The 19,000-nt window shown below is 39.4% G+C and overlaps 1 protein-coding gene across 1 annotated transcript in view; it reads left to right on the plus strand.

The window, feature by feature from the left end:
- The window catches only part of LOC127385855 (ras and Rab interactor 3-like), a 170,842-nt gene that overhangs the window by 67,364 nt on the left and 84,478 nt on the right, over positions 1-19,000 (plus strand). Inside the window, exons 11-13 of the mRNA XM_051622032.1 lie at positions 4,509-4,678; positions 6,138-6,279; positions 17,954-18,120. Of these exons, the coding sequence (XP_051477992.1) occupies positions 4,509-4,678; positions 6,138-6,279; positions 17,954-18,120 (479 nt within the window). The remainder of the gene's footprint in view (positions 1-4,508; positions 4,679-6,137; positions 6,280-17,953; positions 18,121-19,000) is intronic.

A 19,000-nucleotide genomic window follows, 5' to 3' on the forward strand; every position in this document is an offset into this window, starting at 1 on the left:
TCACATGCCTCGATAGCTCTGCATGCATTTCCAAGTACATATGTAAAACTGAGAAATGCAGGTTCTTTGCTGTCTGTGTCTCTCATAAAGCAGAAGATGGTACCCAGCTTCTGGTACTGAGGGAAGCAAACATATCTGGGTATTTTTTGGCTTTTTTGTAAGCCTGGTTTTATCATTGTTTTATCCCTCCTTTCTTCCATTCCTTCTTTTCTCTGTAGAGCAAAATAATTTCTACCTTCAAAGCATAAACCGTATGATTTAATGAGCTCTTGGGCTACTCGTTAATTAACAAGTGAGGTCTCCTTGATTTGTTCTTTGCCAACATCTCCCATTCTAGGACACTGAGCTCAGCAGGAGTGTAGGCAGCAGTTGGAAAGGTTCTCATGTAATAACAAATATTGGCTAACAGGAGTTCAGAACAGATTCAAAGAGTCCCACTCTTTTCTGTTTTTAGTGTTTAGGCTGGTATCTCTTCAAGGTAGGTACTGTCACTTACTACAGGTTTATGCAGTGACAGCACAGTGATATTTTGCTCTCAGGTATGGTGTTTAGATAATGGTTTCATGTAGATTTAAAGTTACTTCTCATAGGACATAATAGCATAATTGAATGAAAATGTCTTTGAAATACTTTGATCTCATTTTACAATGAATTTTTTTAAACTTTGTCTATGATATAGTGAAGTCTATCACTTGAACATGGAGGTATGTACATAAAAGGTTCAGAGGATATCTCCTAGGGAAGTTTTTTATTGATGTATTCAAGTGTGGACACAGGAAAATGGTGATCCAGTGAACGAACACAGATATTAGTGGTTTCTAACTTCTGAGGCATTCGTTGGGTTCTGATGTCATGTCCCTGCACCATCTCCTCTCTGGCCACCCTGTGATAAAGGGATGATAGCACAGAGTGTTTGTGTGGCCACGTATTTCAAACTAAGCTGGTGAATGGTCTGGAGCACAAGTCATATGAGGAGCAGCTGAGGGAATTGAGATTGTTTAGTCTGGAGAAAAGGAGTCTGAGGGGAGACCTTGTTGCTCTCTCCAACTACCTGAAAGGAGGTTGTAGTGAGGTGGGAGTTGGTCTCCTCTCCCAAGTAACTGGTGATAGGACAAGAGGAAATGGCCTCAAGTTGCACTAGAGGAGGTTTAGATTGGATATTAGGAAAAAAATCTTTACTGAAAGAATGGTCAAGCATTGGATAGGGCTGCCCAGGGAGGTGGTGGATTCTCATTCCCTGGAGGTGTTAAAAAAAACATCTGGACATAACACTTCTGGACATGGTTTAGTTGGCATAGTGGTGTTGGCTGATGGTTGGACTTGATGATCTTAGAAGTCTTTTCCAACCTTAATGATTCTATGATTTAAGGAGTTGACAGATTGGAGTGAGCAGTGGGAGAGGAGGATGGAAGTGTTAGTCTAGCTGCTTTGTAGATGAGTGCTTTGTATGTCAAGAAGCTGTCCTAGAAAGCTATTACATGGGTGCCCATTGTATCTCCCTCCTGTTGAGTCAAACTGTGCCATGACTTATCTATCAGTGACTTGCTGCTAGTTGACCACTGGCTGACTGGCTTCACAAGCTAAGCTGCACCTTCCCCAGCAGCAGCTTTCAGAAACAGGAACACTGCTAGTAGCAGGGACAGTAACTAGTAGCAGGACCAGTAACTAGAGCTGGTCTCTGTCTTACCTCCATCCAGTGGCTAGCCAGTTTCAGGATCCACTGAAAGACCTCCTTTGGCTTCACCAAGGCGTAGGTCTAACCTTAATCTGATTTTCCACAGGAGGAAAATCTGATTACTTCCCAAAAAAGAACAATTGCTTTGGGTGAGGAATTTTCTTCCTACCAAGGATGGTTAGCCTGTTGCTTAAGGTGCAGGTAAAAGGGGGTTTCACATGCTGCACAGATTCCTTTTATGCTTGTAAGTTTTACTGCTTTCAAAAGCTTCCAATGGTTCAACGTAAAAGCTTCCATTACACAAGTTTCAGAGAGAAGAAGGAGAGTTTTTCACCATAAGGTAAAATCAGTTTCAAGGTTGAGTCCTACAGACACAGGTAAAGGCAAAATATTTGTATTTTGTGAATAAGGCACCTATTTTAAAAGTACAAACATGGGGCTCATAGCCCATGGGTCTTTATTATGTTGACTCAAATTTCCACCAGGTGGCATGATTTGATTCCTGCCCACACCCAGAAAATCTCGAGAAAGGTGGATTTCTGGTCAGTGTGATGAAGGTACCTGAGGGCATGATTAGGAGTCAGCTGAAGTCAGCAAGAAGCTTTCAGTTGATTTTAACAGGATAATTGATGATGACCTTTTGTGGTGAGCAGGAAGTTTAGGTAGTTTGTTAAAAGGAAAAGCTGTTTTCAGAATATATTTTTCTAAGGAATATCACAAAGGAGAAGTGGAAAAGGCTTTTCTCTGCCTCACATTTGCAGTTTTTAGGTGGAGCCTGTTTGTACTTTATGTGGCCAAGGTATGTATGTTTATGGGTACAGGAAGTGAGACTGAAGAGCGGTTAGAAAATTATAAGAGCAATGTGCTGCAGTCAGTCAAAACAGTTGCAGTTATGTACATATTTCTATATTCTACATTAGTGCTGAGTTTTTTATCATTATATTTTATAAAAACTGAGTATGTTTGGTCACTGTCTCCTTAGTGCTCTGAGAAACAGTTCCAGAGTAACTTGCAGTGCTTTGATGTTGTTAATGACACTGTAAGGTAAAGAAGCACTTTGGAGACTGGAGAAATTGATTTGAGAGCAGTTAATCTGAGGAAACTGTTAAAGAGGTATCTGGCTTTTTTGCCTTACCATGATTGCTGTCAAACATTTCTTTTTCTTAGTCTAACTAAAGCAGATGTTAAGATACTGTGGGGGAGTCCTCTTCATGGAGGACTGGTTCCTAGGAATTGTGTCTGGCTTCACAGAAAAGCTGCTACACTCTAAGAGCCATTGGAATGGATGTGCTCCTTTTTGCATCATCAGCTGCAGTACTCAGCAAGTTTAAGTTCTTTCAGATGTCAGGAATGGGGGGGGAGGAAAATTGATCCTTTTTGTTTATCAAATGCAAAATTACTACTAGTTCTACTCTCCTTCAGAGATACTAAGCTGCAAGACAGAACTACAAAATGGATTATTTGAGTAGGTCGTATTTCCTTATGAAACCAAAGATCTCTTTATGACACCTCAGGTAACCCCAGTGTACTCATTGAAAACTCATTTTAGTGAAACAAAGCAAGACTCAAATCCTAAAGGCTAAAAGACTAGCTATTTACTCGTGATTTAGGAGCTTGCTAGATTTTTCTTGTTGAATGATAATGGAAGGTTATTTTTATTCAAAGATGTTAGAAGATGATAGAGACAGCAAAGCCTTTATTGCATGATGTGATTTACATAGATCCGGTCTTCTTGCTGAAAAACAAAAATATTTGAGCACTATATCTATGTTAAAAAATGACAGTATATAGATTTATGTATGTTTAGAACAAGTCCATTTTAATTCCTTTATTTGAGTTAAATGTTTTCTTAGATTTCCTTAGCTCCTGACTGGAACCATGTACTAATAATTATCTTTCACTTCTACCTAAATTCTCTTCTGCTTCTTACTGTAAATAACATAATGCAAAAGGGAGTGGGAGGGTGAAGCCAAGCTAAGCAAAGCAGAAAATAAGCAGCAAACAATTTTGTTGGGTTTTTTTTCTGTACATATTATTACATGTAATAATTAATATTTATTACAGTCATCTTTCCTGCCCTGCTTTCTAACACCACATGGGTACGTCTCCTGTCTGCTGAGCCTTGCTTTTCTTGCTGTGTGTAGTCTGTAGCATTTGTGAGAATATTGGATTGTTGTTGAGTTCTGAAAGTCTTTGCCTGTACTTGTGTTGATTCTCAGTGTGATTTTGTCTCTCTCTGTTCTTAACACGGTAGAATGAAGCTCTTAACCGTGGTACAAATTCCTCTATATTAACAAAGGCTTATTTATAACATGCTTCTTCTTGAAAATTGTTGTTTTCCATTGTTTCAAATCTTGTCATATAAGAGATTTTGATAATATTCTGTGAAGGTAAAGTGAAGATTTCCAAAATGAGGGAGCACAGCATTAGGGACTTCTGGATGTGCAGCACCTTGATCCAATGGGATAAGTTTAGAGGTTTCAGGAGTGCTATCTGCACTGCAGAGTGCTTTTAGAGAGGGCTTACAAAGCCATAGTGGGACATAAGCAAACAAAGTTGGTACTATTGCATGAATGGCAAGGTAAAAACTGCTCCCGCTCTTCTGAGAGTGGGTTGGTGGCTACCTTAGCAGAAATCCCTTTTCAGGATGTGATCTAAACACAGTGCCCAGTTGATGAGCAGATTTGCCAGGTTGCAGGAATATTACAGGACAGTCACTTGTAAATTCAAGCATTCAGATGAATATTACTCCCCACCTGATCCTGAAAGAATGGCTCTAGGTGATGGGAAGCATGCATATTCCACAACTAACTCTGTCCATTGTGATCATTAGTGAAGGGGATGCAGCAGTATGGCAAAAACAGTGTTGTGATGGTGGATGAGATCATCTGCTCCAGTCCCCCCAAATACCGGTTCCCTGAAGCTGGATTAAGGATTATGATTACAAATAAATTTGGGCCGCGCACCAGAATGCGGATGGCAAGCCGAATCATCATTAATGAGGTAAGTTCATTAAGAAAACAATGAATTGCTATGAGGCAGAGGGGTTGCCAAAGAGCCGTTATTCATAGTGATTCTGGAATTCAGATTCTCCTGTGTTCCTAGGGATGGGCTCTGTCTGTGTCTTCTTCTAGCATCTATGTCACAGTGCGTTTGAAGATGGCTTCTCAAGTGGCAGTGCTGCCTGTCTTAATGGGAAGGCAGTCCACCAGATGGGGGACTCTCTTATCTCCATTTGCCCTGGATAGTTTCAGTTAACTCTTACTTTTGATGTGTTGTCACCAGTGAAGGAAAGCATCTCTCACATATCTGTTACTAAAGGCAAATTGAACAGTGTTTATTAGAAAGTCAACTTGGTGGTGTGTAGTCAAGGGCTGAAGATCAGACGGGGCACACATCAGCAGTTGACTCTGTAAATGTTCTCCTTTGAAGGCAATTCAGTGATCAGAAAAGTTTATTTCTTAATGGATCTGTGCACAAAGAGCTGATAGCTGCTAGTTCAACATCTGCAAAAATCATTCTCTAAACCAGAGCATTTTGGGTCTACGTTCTTACGTATTCTTGCTGCCAAAGCTTTCAGAGATGAGCTACCTCTGTTTTTAATTACAGTGTGTTAATATTGGTTTCAGATTTTTTTTGCTTTTCTGCAGTTACTTTATTTTTCAAGGCATTTCCAGGCACTTCTTAGGAAGAGGCAACAATTTGTCATGAAAAAGGCAACACTTACTGGTTCTGCATGATATCATCTGAGAAACTGATTTGTTTATTTTTTAAAAAAATAAAAGAAATAGGAAATTACCATTACATTACACATTCTCCAGTGTATTAATGGGTATATATACTGACTTTTAAAACCTAGCCCTGTAATTGTTGTGTCATGTATTAGAACTATAGCACTCTTACACATCTGCTGGGGCAGTTATGGGCTTCATGAAAGTGTGTACTCAGACAAAGGCAAGAAGAGTTAGTCATGCTTTTGAAATATAAGTAGGACCTTTACACTCGCCTCCAGGAAGGGGTTGAGAAGGAGGCAGAAACCTGGGACCTGAGTAGGGGAGATCCTGGGCAATAACTCATTGATAAGCCAATGCTAATAGTGCAGAAATGAGTATTGCCACTAGATGATGGTGTTATTGTTGGTTTGAGTGGGAACTGTTGAGTGAGAAGTGCTTTGGAATAACCACACTTATTAAAACATGGTGCAGAAGAACAGATATGACAGCTTTCTCCATCATGGCTTGAAGGACTCCTGCCAGTGATTTTGAAGGTGGATGGCCAACATTGGCCTGATCAAGACAGGTAGGCCACAGATAGATTTTTATTTATTTATTTTTACTGACTGGAAGGCTTCGTGGAGAAACATCACAGCTCACATGACTGGGGCTGGACAGATGATAAAACTCAGATTTAACAAAGTCAATATTTTCCAAACTATGGCAGTTTTGTCTTTGATACTGTGCAGCGTCAACGGTTAATCCAATCTGCCAACGGCTCAAGCAAAGCACTTCAGAATGGGAGACATGAAAATATTGAAAATGGGAACATCCCTGTGGTGAATCAAGAGGAAAATGAAGAGGACAGTCTGTCTCCCTTTTCAGTGCCAGGTAAGGCTTACTTTCTAGGCCTTCATAGTAAGGAAACAGGAAGATAATTAAAATGCAAAATACTGGATTGTAAGAGAAGACAACATATATGGGGGGAGAGCAGGAAGGGGAATGATTTGACTGTCTGAAGGCTGGATTTGATGTAAAATTGGGCTGGGGGCTACATGGCTTAAAACAAATCTTAGTATAGTGTTTTCCAGCCATCTTGCACAATCATGGTTAAAATCTTGGTTTGCCAGAGGTGAAGGGAAAGCGGGTAAGGCAGGTTTATATTAAAAAAACCTGTCAGACCAACCCTGTGAGCACTGCACTGCTAGTAATTTTGAAGTCAGCAGTTTATCATAGCTTGCTCCACATTGCTAGGCCAGAGGCAGCTAGCTGTATAGATATATAATAACTTCATTTAATGACTGCTTGGAAGGCTTCTTGGTTAAGAGAGAGAAAGATTTAGGGGGAGAACAAGTGTTTAATATCTTTGAAAGTGTTTGAAATTATTACAATAGCAGTATTTGCTAATATTCATCTTCTGAATTTTTTGAGGAACTCTTTGTTGGGAATGGCTATATATAACCAACTTTATTATGTTGGTTCCCTTTTAACACATTGTAGGTGCAGTCTCCCACAAATGCTTTGGAGATTAGACAGCAAAGATTGTATCACCCGTCACAGAAATGTAGTCAGTAGTCTTCTGTCACACACTTACTGTTTAACATAGATATTACTTGGCATATATGAATATCACATGCAGTGAAAAAGAGTTTTCCATGTTGTGTATGATTCTAACTTCTTGGAGGTCCCATTGCTTCAGTTGCTGTCATTTTAGAAGAGATGTTTGTGACTGAGCAAGCACTGAAGCCTACTATGTGAATACCAGATGTTTTCATGTGTTACTGTACAGTGTGCTCTTACAGGAGCTTCTTGCAGTCAGCATTTATGGACTTTCATCAAGGGTGAAGAGTGGAAACAAACTGATTCACTGAAGATAGGCCTATTAGATGGGCTTCTGATAATCAATGAGATAATGAAAATACTTCTTTTATTGTATGGTGAAACAAGAGGATCCAAATCTGCAATATCCTTGTGCACATGAACATGTTGTTAATAATTACAGTAACAGTAATAATCAAGTTCTAAAGAACAAAAAATTCTCCCCAAACCATCTTAAAAATGCAGGGTTTAATGTACATGTTAGCAAAGATTTTTTTAACTGAGTTGCTTTTAGCAAGTTTTTGAATTCAGGTTTTAATTAGGGCAGTGCAATTACAGAATCAATGTTAAGGGTTGGAAGGGACCTCTGGAGATCATCTAGTCAATGCCCCTGTCAGAGCAGGTTGCATAGGATGACGTCCAGGTGGGTTTTTAAAGTCTTCAGAGAGACACCATAACCACTCTGGGCAGCCTGTTCCAGTGCTCTGCCACCCTCAAAGTAAAGAAGTTCCTCCTCATGTTTAGACAAAACTTTGTATGTTCACAGTTGTGCCCGTTACCTCTTGTTCTGTCACTGGGCACCACTGAGAAAAAGATTTGCCTCATCTTCCTGACTCCCACCTTTTAAGTATTTAGAAGCATTTATAAGATTTCCCCTCAGTTATGTCTTCTCCAGACGTTCCAGAAATGTAGAAATTTTAACATGTGGCAAACAATACCTGGAAACCAAATTGTCAAACTTGGATTTGTTCAAGACTCAGACAACTTCTTTCTGAATAAAAAATTAATTTTGGAGTAGAGCTTCCAAAGTGTGTGACATTCACAGTAGATGAAAGGGGGGCTTATTAGTTCTGCCATTGGCCTTTTTTAAATGCAGTTTTTCTGCATTTTTAATGTCTTCAAAGATAATTGAGGTGTAACAGGCCAAAGTGAAACCACTCATGAGAGAGTTCATACTGGAATGGAGCAATAGTTCGACATGAACGCAAAGAGTTTGCTTAAGAGTGCTAAAGTGGTCATCTAAAATCCTCATCGTTATCTTCAGGTTTTGTTACTCCTTTGTTGTCTGGAGATGACTATCTGTCAGTTAGACTGTCATTGCTCAACTCATGCATTTTGAGGGATAATTCTTTTACTTTTGCTTCTAGAAGTAGTACTTTAATAACTTTGGAGAAAATGTGAGGAACCAGCATCATGCTTTGTTGTTGTTTAAGAACTGCAGCACAATCAGTAACCTAAAAAAGTACTGGCATTTCAAATTGGCTTTAGAGAAAAGGTAGTTTGCAGACATTTTCCTAGAATCACCTCTGTTTTTCTTTTGATATATTTTCAGACCAGTAATAAGGCACATACATTTCTAAAGATCAGAAGTTCATGTATTCTTTCAGTACTACAAAGAGCTCTGTGAAGAATAGGCTTTCATTTCCCAATAGGACTTTCCAAGTCAACTGCTTGCAGCGTGCCAAGTAGAAAAGTCACTCCAGTATTTTAAGAGCTGCAACAGAAACGGCCATGAACCAGCCCAGACCTTTTTTCTGCTCTTCTGTAGTCACTTTCTTTAGCCTGGTTTGGAATCTGATGTTCCTCATTCAAATTGTGTCTTACAGATACTTTTACAAGTACAGGTTTTTTCTGAAACAGAAATAAATGTAAATGAAGTTTAAAGCACTACATCAGCTCTGAGTGATTCCGAGTAGTCATTTGCCATCTGTGCTTATTCTCTCTTATCTTCTATCAATGGCAGTGAACGGCAGTAAATGTAGGGCTTTAGAACACAGAAATAAATGAAAAAATGTTTACATGAAAACAGTATCAAACTACAGCATCCAGCCTAGATCCCATATGACAAACATCCAGAGAGATTCACCCCCAGGGTGTGGTTCAGGCCCATCTTGAAACAGGAGGCAACACACAGATTTTATGGAAGCTACATGTAGTATCATGCAAACCAGCCTTTGCCTTCAGTTTCTTTGTGACAAGAAACATTCTTTTTAAAACAGGAATTTATTTCTTGACCTTTAGGGCATGATAATTATCTTCCAACAGAGAGGTTTATTTCATGCTTTACAATTTGATTATGGTTGTTTGGAAACAGGTCTTAAACTGAAAAAAAACCCAAACAAACCAAAACTCAAACAAAACAAATCAGAATAAAGCAGGATGAAACTTAACAGGCATGTGTTGACAATAAAATGATGTTTAAAAGCCCTTGTATATCTCAGCAGTCTTTTAGAGCCCAGACTCAGAAAAGCACTTTTGTACACCTCTTAATGGATGCTTAAATCCCATTCATTGTCATGTGTTCAGGATCCTTTGAACTACTCAGTGTTCTCAGCTCCTGCTGGTTTCAGAACTCCTTCTCTCACAGGATTGGGCCATGGATGCTTTATATAAGTTGTGATGGTGTTAGCTAAAATAGGAATAATAATTCCCAGAGCTAAAATGAGATGGCAATAAAGGAGATTAGCAATCCTGCCCATTTTTGTATGGATCCAAAATACAGACAACGTGTAGGATAGAGGAAAAAGGAATTAACAGTATCTACTAAAAACATTAAAATTTTTTTGACTTGATTAAACAAAATGTTTGTCTCTCCCAATATTTTTCTCCAACCATGACTTTATGAAGAAACCTGATGCAGAGTGAGACGGGACAAGTTGGCCTTCAGCTGTTTTCAGCTTAAGAAACTTCCTGGACTGAGTGCAGAGTCTGTGTATTAAAAAATCCTTAATGTATTTCTTCTTCATTATCCTGTCTAATTTTCATGTAATGCTGTCAACATCCCCTGTGAAGGAGTTTGTTGTGTGAAGAACTGTCTCCTTTTACTTGCTTTGAACCTGGCTCCTACTAGCTTAATTTAATGTCATATTTTATTGGAAAACACAATGAAAAAGCAAACCCCATGTACTTCACTTGGACACTCAGGGTGCTATAGCTTTGTGTTATATCCCCCATGGAATTGTATGTCTTCAAAGTTAAGCTAGAGATACAAGAGTTCTATGTGGAAATCACTATAGTTTCTGTCTCTGCAAACACTGATGCAGAGAGTTCTTTTAGCTTCTCTGCAATGCCACCACTGTCTTCTCTCTGCTGCTCTCTCCTCATCTAGCCAGATAGTTACAACATAGAGAAGGCAATCAGATTGGTCAAGCATGATGTCCCTTTGGTGAATCCATGCTGACTGCTGCCAGTTTCATTCTTCCCTTTTACTTGTTTTGTGATGATGTCCAGAATGATTTTTTCCAACACCTTACCAGGGATGTAGGTGAGACTAACCAGCCTGTGGTACCCTGGGTCCTCCTTCTTACCCTTTTTGAATACTGGAGGGGCCTCGGCCCTCCTCCAGCCCTCAGGCACCACTCCTGTTCTCAGTGGCCTCTCAAAGATGATGGAGATTGGCCCAGCAATGACATCTGCCAGCTCTCTCAGCACTCTGTCTTTGAGGAGGATGCGCAGGATAGATTTGAAGAGAAGTGGGCAAGGATTAAATTTAGTAATTTGTCACTTCACTCCGAAGGGGCGAAGAGGGACTTGAAGAAGTCTGTAAATTTCAGTTCTCCCTTAAAAAACCCACATTGATAAAGTAGCCAGCAAAGTTAAAGCATACAAAATAAACAATGCCAAAATCCAATGAACTGAAATAAGATATGGAAAGTACCTCTATTCAATTGCATTTTTTTTTTCTTTAATACTGTCCTATGTAAACCTGTAGTAACTCTGAGAGTAAACCTTGTTTCTGCATACTGGAGCAAATTATTTTTTCTGGGCTAGTTTTCACTGTACCAGAAAATATGCCTTTTAGAGAAAATTACTGGCATAAATCTGGATATGCAAAGTGTGGTAAAGGCACAAGCTGAAAATAGAAATCTGGAATGTTTTGGATAGATCTCATGGTCTGGAATTTGGAACATGTACTCTTGGAAAATGGAACTTCCGAGAAAAGTGTCAGCAGTTTGGAAAATAGTCTGTTTGAATGGGGATGAGAAGTAAAACCTCGGTGTTTTCCACTGAAAAAAAATAATTGTTTCCAAAGCTCTGTTGCCTGAGAATTGCAGCAAGAATGTTCCCACTTGGAAGGCTGATAAAGGCCGAGCCCTTGTGGATACTCTTTTGTACACTGCATCGCCTGTCTGTAGTGAGGTAACAGTGATAGTCTCTTGCCTCCACAGTTCTTAGGGAAAGCTGCAGAGCTGAAATCAGTGAAGATTTGAAAACCATTTTCTCAGAAATGTTTTATTTTGCAACAAAGACTTTTTTTTCAGTGGAAAATAAGTCTGTTGAAAAATTCACAATGGATTTAGTTTATTCCACCTATTTCAGTAGTTTCCATGTTGAGTCCCATGCTTGGGATGAAAATTATATTCCTTTGTTGTGTTTTGGATACTGCACATTCTCAGAAATTAATTAGGCTTTCAGATTGGCTAATTTACATATATTAAGTTTTCCAGTCAGTCTCAACTCTGATGAGCAACAGAACTTTCTAGCAGAAATTCACATGTTGTCTGCATTATTACAATGCTCCCAGTGTGGAGGTGAGAATGTTTCCCTTACACATTTTCAGGTCAAAATTTGAATTAATTTTGCTAATGATACATGAGTGTAAATATATCTTTGTAACTATGAAGCCTAATTAGGACCAAGGGGACAGTGGAAAACAGTTGGTTTGGGGTTTTTTGTCAAATAAAAAATGGTAGAGGGATTGAAAATGATAAAAAAAAAAATCTAAAAATCATAAAGTATAGCACCAAAAAAATTGGCAGCAATAATCTTGTGTCTTGTTTTTCTTCTAAGCTTGCCATTGCCAAAAGCAAAATTCAAGAAAAATAGAAATTAATATTAAACTCCAGGAAGCCTTTCTCATTTTGCAGATAGACTTAAATTAGGAGAAACTTTTCCCATTAGTCAAGTTGCCTTAAATTAGAGATTTATATTAATTCCTAACAATACAGTTATGAAAATCCTGTGTGCCCATTAGGTTCATGCTTTTCAGGGATATTGTATGTTTTTTTTAGGTCAGTCAGCTACTAATTGCCTTGTGTAAAGAGATGCGTTTTTCACACGTGAATGTTTAGGCATGTTCTGTAGTAGGTAATGTGTGGAACAGAGGTCTGTTCTTGACTGCCACACTGGTAAAGGGAAGACCAAGTGGGACCGTGACAGGTCATGCAGAGAGAAAATTAGAAAGACAAAAGCCCAGCTGGAGCTCCATCTGGCCACTGTCATAAGGGACAGCAAAAAAAGTTTTCACAAATACATTAACAAAAAAAGAGAGCCAGGGAGATTCTCCATCTGTTATTGGATGCAGGGAGGAACACTGCAACCAAGGATGAGGAAAAGGCTGAGATACTTAATGCCTTCTTTGCCTCTGTCTTGAATTGTTAGACCAGCTTCTCCCAGGGCATCCAGTTCCCTGAGTTGTAAAACAAGGACAGAGAGCAGAACAACCCCCCCATAATCCAGGAGGAGGCAGGTAAAGACCTGCTTCTGCACCTAGACATGCACAAGTCTATGGGGCCTGATGGGATCCACCCTAGAGTGCTGAGGGGGCTGGTGGGGAAGCTCACCAAGACTCTCTGTCATTTATCAACAATCCTGGTCAACAGGGGAGGTCCCAGATGACTGGAGGCTGGCAAATGGGATGCCCATCTACAAGAAGGGGCTGAAAGAGGATCCGGGAAACTACAGGCCTGGCGGCCTGACCTTGATACTAGGGAAGGTTGTGGAGAGGTTAGTCTTGATTGCACTCGTATGACAAATGCAGGAAAGCCAGGGGATCAGGCCCAGCCAGCATGGGTTCAGGAAGGGCAGGTCCTGTTTGACTGACGTGATCTCCTTCTATAAGCAGGTGACCCACCCAGAGGATGAGGGAAGAGCTGTGGATGTTGTCTATTTAGACTTCAGTAAAGCCACAGCATTCTCCTAGAGAAGATGGCAGCACATGGCATAGACAGGTGCACTCTTTGCTGGGTAAAAAAATCAGCTGGAGGCCAAGCCCAGAGAGTTGTAGTGAATGGAGTTGGAACCAGTTGGTAGCCAGTCACCAGGGGTGTCCTTCAGGGCTCAGTTTTGGGGCCAGTCTTGTTCAATATCTTTATGAATGATCTGAATGAGGGGATGAGTGCACTCTCAGTAAGTTTGCAGATGACACCAAGTTGGGCCAGAGTGTTGATCTACTTGAGGGTAAGAAGGCTCTACAGAGGGGCCTGGACAGGCTGGATTGATGGGCTGAGACCAATTGTATGAGGTTCAGTAAGGCCAAGTACTGGGTCCTGCACATGGGTCACAACAACCCCAGGCAATGCTACAGGCTTGGGGAAGAGGGGCTGGAAAGCTGCCCAGCAGAAAAGGAACTGCTGTTGGTTCACAGTTGGATGAACATGATGAGCCAGCAGTGTGCCCAGGTGGCCAAGAAGGCCAACAGCATCCTGGCCAGCAGCAGGAATAGTGTTGCCAGAGAGAGCAAAAAAGTGATTGTGCCCCTGTGGCACCAGTGAGGCCCCACCTTGATTACTGTGTTCAGTTCTGGGCCCCTCACTGGGTGGATGGTTGGACTAGGTGATCTTCGAGGTCTTTTCCAACCATGATGATTCTGTGATTCTGTGAAATTTAACCAACTGCAGCAACTTAGATCTGGCTCCTGATGGTGTAATTGCAGATTCCAGTCTGTCTAAGTTCAGCAGAAGTGTTTTCTGTGCAGCTTATTGACTAGGACATGTATGCTGTCTGCAGTATATGCATTTGGAACTTCTGTTTTGGAGTGGCTATAGCTTGGCCCCTTGGCCTAAATGCCTCCTATTATTTGGACCACTTTTAAGCTTGTGCCTCTGGTTCAGCTCTATATTAAAGGAACCTTGGTGCAATGGTTGGACTCTGTGATCTCAGAGGTACTTTCCAATTATGATTATTATTCTGTGATGCAAGGAAAGTCTGCGTTGCAAACCAAATAGAGTAAATGGGGACAACCATGAGATTTACTTCAAGGGTACACTCCTGGCCTGAATGAAAACAGAAATGTAGTTTCACACTTTTTGTACTGAGCTCCTCCCAACTCTGTTTGAATGCTGTGAATATGACAGGGTTTTTTTTTTCCTATGAAAAGGCACTTCCTTTGGTACCTTAAGGAAATATTCCTTTCCTGTCAGTGCTGTGATGTATATTGTTGACTTCATTCACCATCTGTATGCAAAAGTAATTATTGTGAACATAACATCTATAAAGATAAAAAGCCCAGAAATGTATTAGAAATTAGCAAAGGGCTCTTTGTTGTAGGTCTGCTGTTTCATTTTCAGAAACATTGTGATCAGGCTTTTCTGTAAGGATACCTCTCTGAAATATTGGCGTGCCTGGCTTTCAGAAACAGAAAAACAGATGTATAAAGTAGGAAAAGCAACTTCATGCAAAAAAACCTCATTTTTTTTTTCTTTTACAGAAAGTTCAAGTAAACAGAATATAGACCAGTCTTGCTTTCTGTAATAAAGCAATATTCTTTCATTATTGTCATGGGAGGTGCAACAAACAAAATACACCTTTCCTCAGCTATGTGGGTTGCTCAGGAGCCTCCAGAGCCAGGGCTCACAGGACTAGCCAGTACTGCTATTAGAACAGCTGGCCTAAGGCCTTGTAATGGGACTGTTTATGCCTGGTTTTGCAGAACATCTCTGTATTGAATAATGGCCCTCATGAGGCTGGTGATTTTCTGCCTTTCAGATGTAATAGTGAGGTAAGCAACAATCATAAAACAATTTGTTATGAACTAAAATTATACTCCAATTTAACAAATTTATCAATAAATAATTTTAATGATTATTTTAGAGTACGTGGTCAAAAACAAAGCAGAGCAACACAAGAAGTAATTTCAAAAGAAATAAGAAAAATAAAAATGTTCAAGTATGTTGTTTGTGCAGTCATCTAAGCCAGGTGAAAGGAATGAAGTAATCTGATTCCAGAGGAAGTCAAGTCTCACTTTGAGGTTGCTGCTAAACTTACTAAATTCTTACTTAACTACCAAGTTACAGCATAAGAGAAGACTTCTTCAGCACTGGGTGCCACACAAGTTCTTTGATCCCGCATAGTAGGAGATGAGGAAAATGGCCAGAGGCAGAACTGAGACAATATACACTTAAGGCTTTATATAGAAGTTTATAAGAGCTGGCAAATCCTGACACAAAAGAGAAGCCAGTGTAAAGTGTGCCAAGTAGGCTGCTTTGGCCATGGTGGTTCAGAACTATTCCAGGTTAACTGCAAATGGCCGTTAAGCTTCTCTGTTAACCCAACAAAACCCAGAACTGCATGTGGTTCTTGTTCCCTGAAGTATCAAACCTGGGTGCCTTGTAATGAATGCAAATGTCAGTTCCACAAACCATCTGGCTATAAAAACCAGTTCTGACTCCTGACATTGTCTGGATAAAGCATCACCACTAATACAGGCAGGAATTTTAATCTGGCACACATCCATTCAAACTGAGCAGAGAGAGGGGGAAGGCAAGTCCTCCCCCACTGAAAGCTCAGCTTTCCTGGAGCCAAGCAAGCATAGCAGGGCCAGTGGTGAGGCACTGGGAATTCTCACAGCTAAGCGTTTGCTTAAGTAATTCAGGACACAAGACAGGATCCAGACAAGATACATATTCCCCAGCAGAGGCTGAGTGCATCTATTTATTCTCTATTTGTTCTCCTGGTAATTTTGTTTCTTTCATTTGTGTTATTGAAAAGAGAAACAGGACTGAAGCTCCTGTGTGCAGCAGCATTGAAGTCAGTCGGGTTGCATCCGTTTCACATCTGAATCAGATCCAAAATGTTTTCCTGTCAGTCCCTCCCTCACCCTGCACTTGGAATTACGCAGTGAGGAGATTACTGGCCTAGGCCCTGCTGACTTGTTTGACTGTGAACCAAACTTAGCAACTTGGGTAGACAAAGAGTACAAATTAACTAGCAGGAGTCTTGTAATGATCCAAATGGTAACAAACAGTAACAAATTAAACAGGAGGAGGTATACATTACCATAGGGTATTTACAGCTTTGTTAATAGGATTAATGTGAGCTGAAAAGTGGACTTTTCTGTACAGATAAAAGATAACACTTTAAAATTTTAAAATTTAAAAATAGCAGTATATGTAACAAGAGAGAAAAAGGACTTTTCTATAAAATCCATAATAGGTTGAATGAAGTGTAAAATGCCGAGAATTAGAATTGTCCCTAGGAGACTTCAGTAGTTGTATGTGTTAGAACATCCACAGCCACAAGTTTAAACAGGAATAAAGATAAGCTTAGTCTAAATTTCCTGGTGGGTTGATGGCATCTCAAGTTAAGGAGCTGTTTCATAGTGTATACAGGACAATTTGGTACTAGAATACATGCCACAGTAAATTAATAAAGTCTTGCATTTGGATGCACCGAGTTATATTAGACTAATAAGTAGCCTCATAAATTACAAAAGCATTGTTAATTTTTAAATGTTTACTATTTAATTTCATTGCATCTGCTTCACTTTGGTCCAGAGGACAGATTTCAGTATGATTTAGTTACAAAAACTCCCATTAAACGATTCCTAAATCCCAATGTCTTTGCTGAAAGAAAATTCTTTGTGAAATTGATAGTAGCTTTCGCTGATTATTACCTGCTCTTTATAAGTTTAGCTAAACAATATCACCGGAATATATATCCGATACTTTTCTTAATTGCAATCAAACATTTTATTAAAAATGTTGTATTTTATTAGATCTCATGCATGTCTTTATTACTTAATGATGGAAATCCTTATTAGCATAATTCTAAAATAATGGAAAGAAAACCCAAGCAAAACCCACCATGCTGTTGGTGTGATACTCCAGTTTAGCCTGATAAACAAATTTGTTACCTTACTCACAGGATGCTTATTTATGGCCCAATTATAAAATAATTCTATTTTATGTATTGAGATTTATGTGCAATTTTACAATACTTTAATTTTTTTTTAAATGAGAAAGTCTATATTCATCTTCAGTAATGACAGTTTTCTGGTATTTCTCACCAGTCAGTTTTGGAGATCTGTTTGAGGGAATTCAGTATCTTCAGTTTTCTTTTTTAGAGAATAAGGGACCATCACAGGGTGGTGCTAGATGCAGTTGGAGAGAGTTGATAAGTTTAGATCTCCAAAGTGTCAGTTTAAAGTCCTGCCCAAGTGAACACAGTGAGGCATGTGAAACAAGTTTGTCATGTTCCTAGGCTGGGTCTGTGCTTCTCTTTTCTGTGAAAATAGTTTCTGTTGCTGCACAAAAGATACAGGTTAACTTCACTACAGGGAGTTCCATCTTCCTTTTTAAAAGGTGGGGGGTGGGGGGTGGGTGGGTGTTGGGCTTTAGTTGTTTGGTTTTGTTGTGTTTTGTTTTGTTGTGGTGTGGTTTTTTTTTTGTTTTTTTGTTTGTTTTTTTTTAATTTTGGATTAATGAATACAGGTATTTGAAAGAGCAACAAACCTGACTATTGATTTTGATTTTAAAAGCAGCCATGCTTTTAAATCATTGTAATTCTTTCCTGGATTTACACAGACCTTGGCAGTCTTAATTAGAAGATTCTGGAAGTGCATGCAGAAATTGGCTGAGCATGACAGGAGGTATAGATGAAGGGTACACTGGAAAATGAGCTGAGATGCACACTTCTAAACATCCTTCTGAGATCTTCTTGGGTCATCTGCTGTGTTGAAAGAAGTGTAACTGGGTTGGGGATAGTGATGGGAAAGCTAAACTGGTTCTTTCCTTCCTTTGTCCTGCAGATGGGAAAATGAACAAAGTTAAATGGATTTTGACATGGCCGTTGATACTCGTGCTCTTTTGCACCATTCCAAACTGCAGCAAACCACGCTGGGAGAGTTTTTTTATGCTGACATTTGTGTTATCCACTCTCTGGATTGCCTTGTTCTCCTACTTCATGGTGTGGATGGTAAGTGCAAGTAGCAAGAGTTCCCATGCTGAGTGAAATGTGCATCTCAAAATAGATTGTAGTTCTTTTGTGTATTTGTTAAAGGCAGGCATGTAATTGTAGGGCAGTCTCTTTAACTTGCACTCTAATTATTGTAATTCTAGCTTTCTGCTGCTCTTTTCTGCACAAATAATTGGGTCTTTATTGTATAGGGCCCAATACAGTACAGAAAGGTTCCAGCTCTATTTTCAAGAAAATGTGAATATCCACATCCTACTAGAAAATGGAGTTGAAATGAAAGCATGTAACTCTCCGCAGCTGAGGCAACTTGAGAAATTTGGCTGCAGGGTCTGATGCTGAAACATGCATAAAAGGCAGAGGGACGGCAATATTCGAAAATTTGGAAGTGGTGTAAAACACCTTGAGTAGAGTGGAATAATGCAAGAAAGTCCCTAGTGAAGAGTATTATGATTGTTGGTATGTTTATATTTGCCTTAGATCTCTGAGAAGCAGGTGTAAATTGTTGACAATTAAGGAGAACACTTGAAGATTTTAATAAGTTCTTTTATTTTCTTTCTTACCCTCTTTCATTTTCTTCAGTTTACATTTCTGTAATAGAAATAGTTTCTGTGACAGAAGAATTAGCCATGCTTTTTAAGTACAGAACATTTTAAGTACAGAACATTTTTCTATACTAAAAGATGGAAACCCAAGCAGTTGTATATATCTGTAACCAGAACACTGGTAGGATGTGCTGCTAAAGAATTTATATGCCTTTCATTTTAAAGGAAAATAGAGTGAAGAAACCTGCAGCTGGTTTCCTACTGAAATATATATAGTCTTACATATATACACTCACAGTCATATAAATACACACACACACACACATTCTTCTAGTCAT

The sequence above is a fragment of the Apus apus genome, chromosome 5 (assembly GCF_020740795.1).
Source record: "Apus apus isolate bApuApu2 chromosome 5, bApuApu2.pri.cur, whole genome shotgun sequence".
NCBI classification, from domain to species: domain Eukaryota; kingdom Metazoa; phylum Chordata; class Aves; order Apodiformes; family Apodidae; genus Apus; species Apus apus.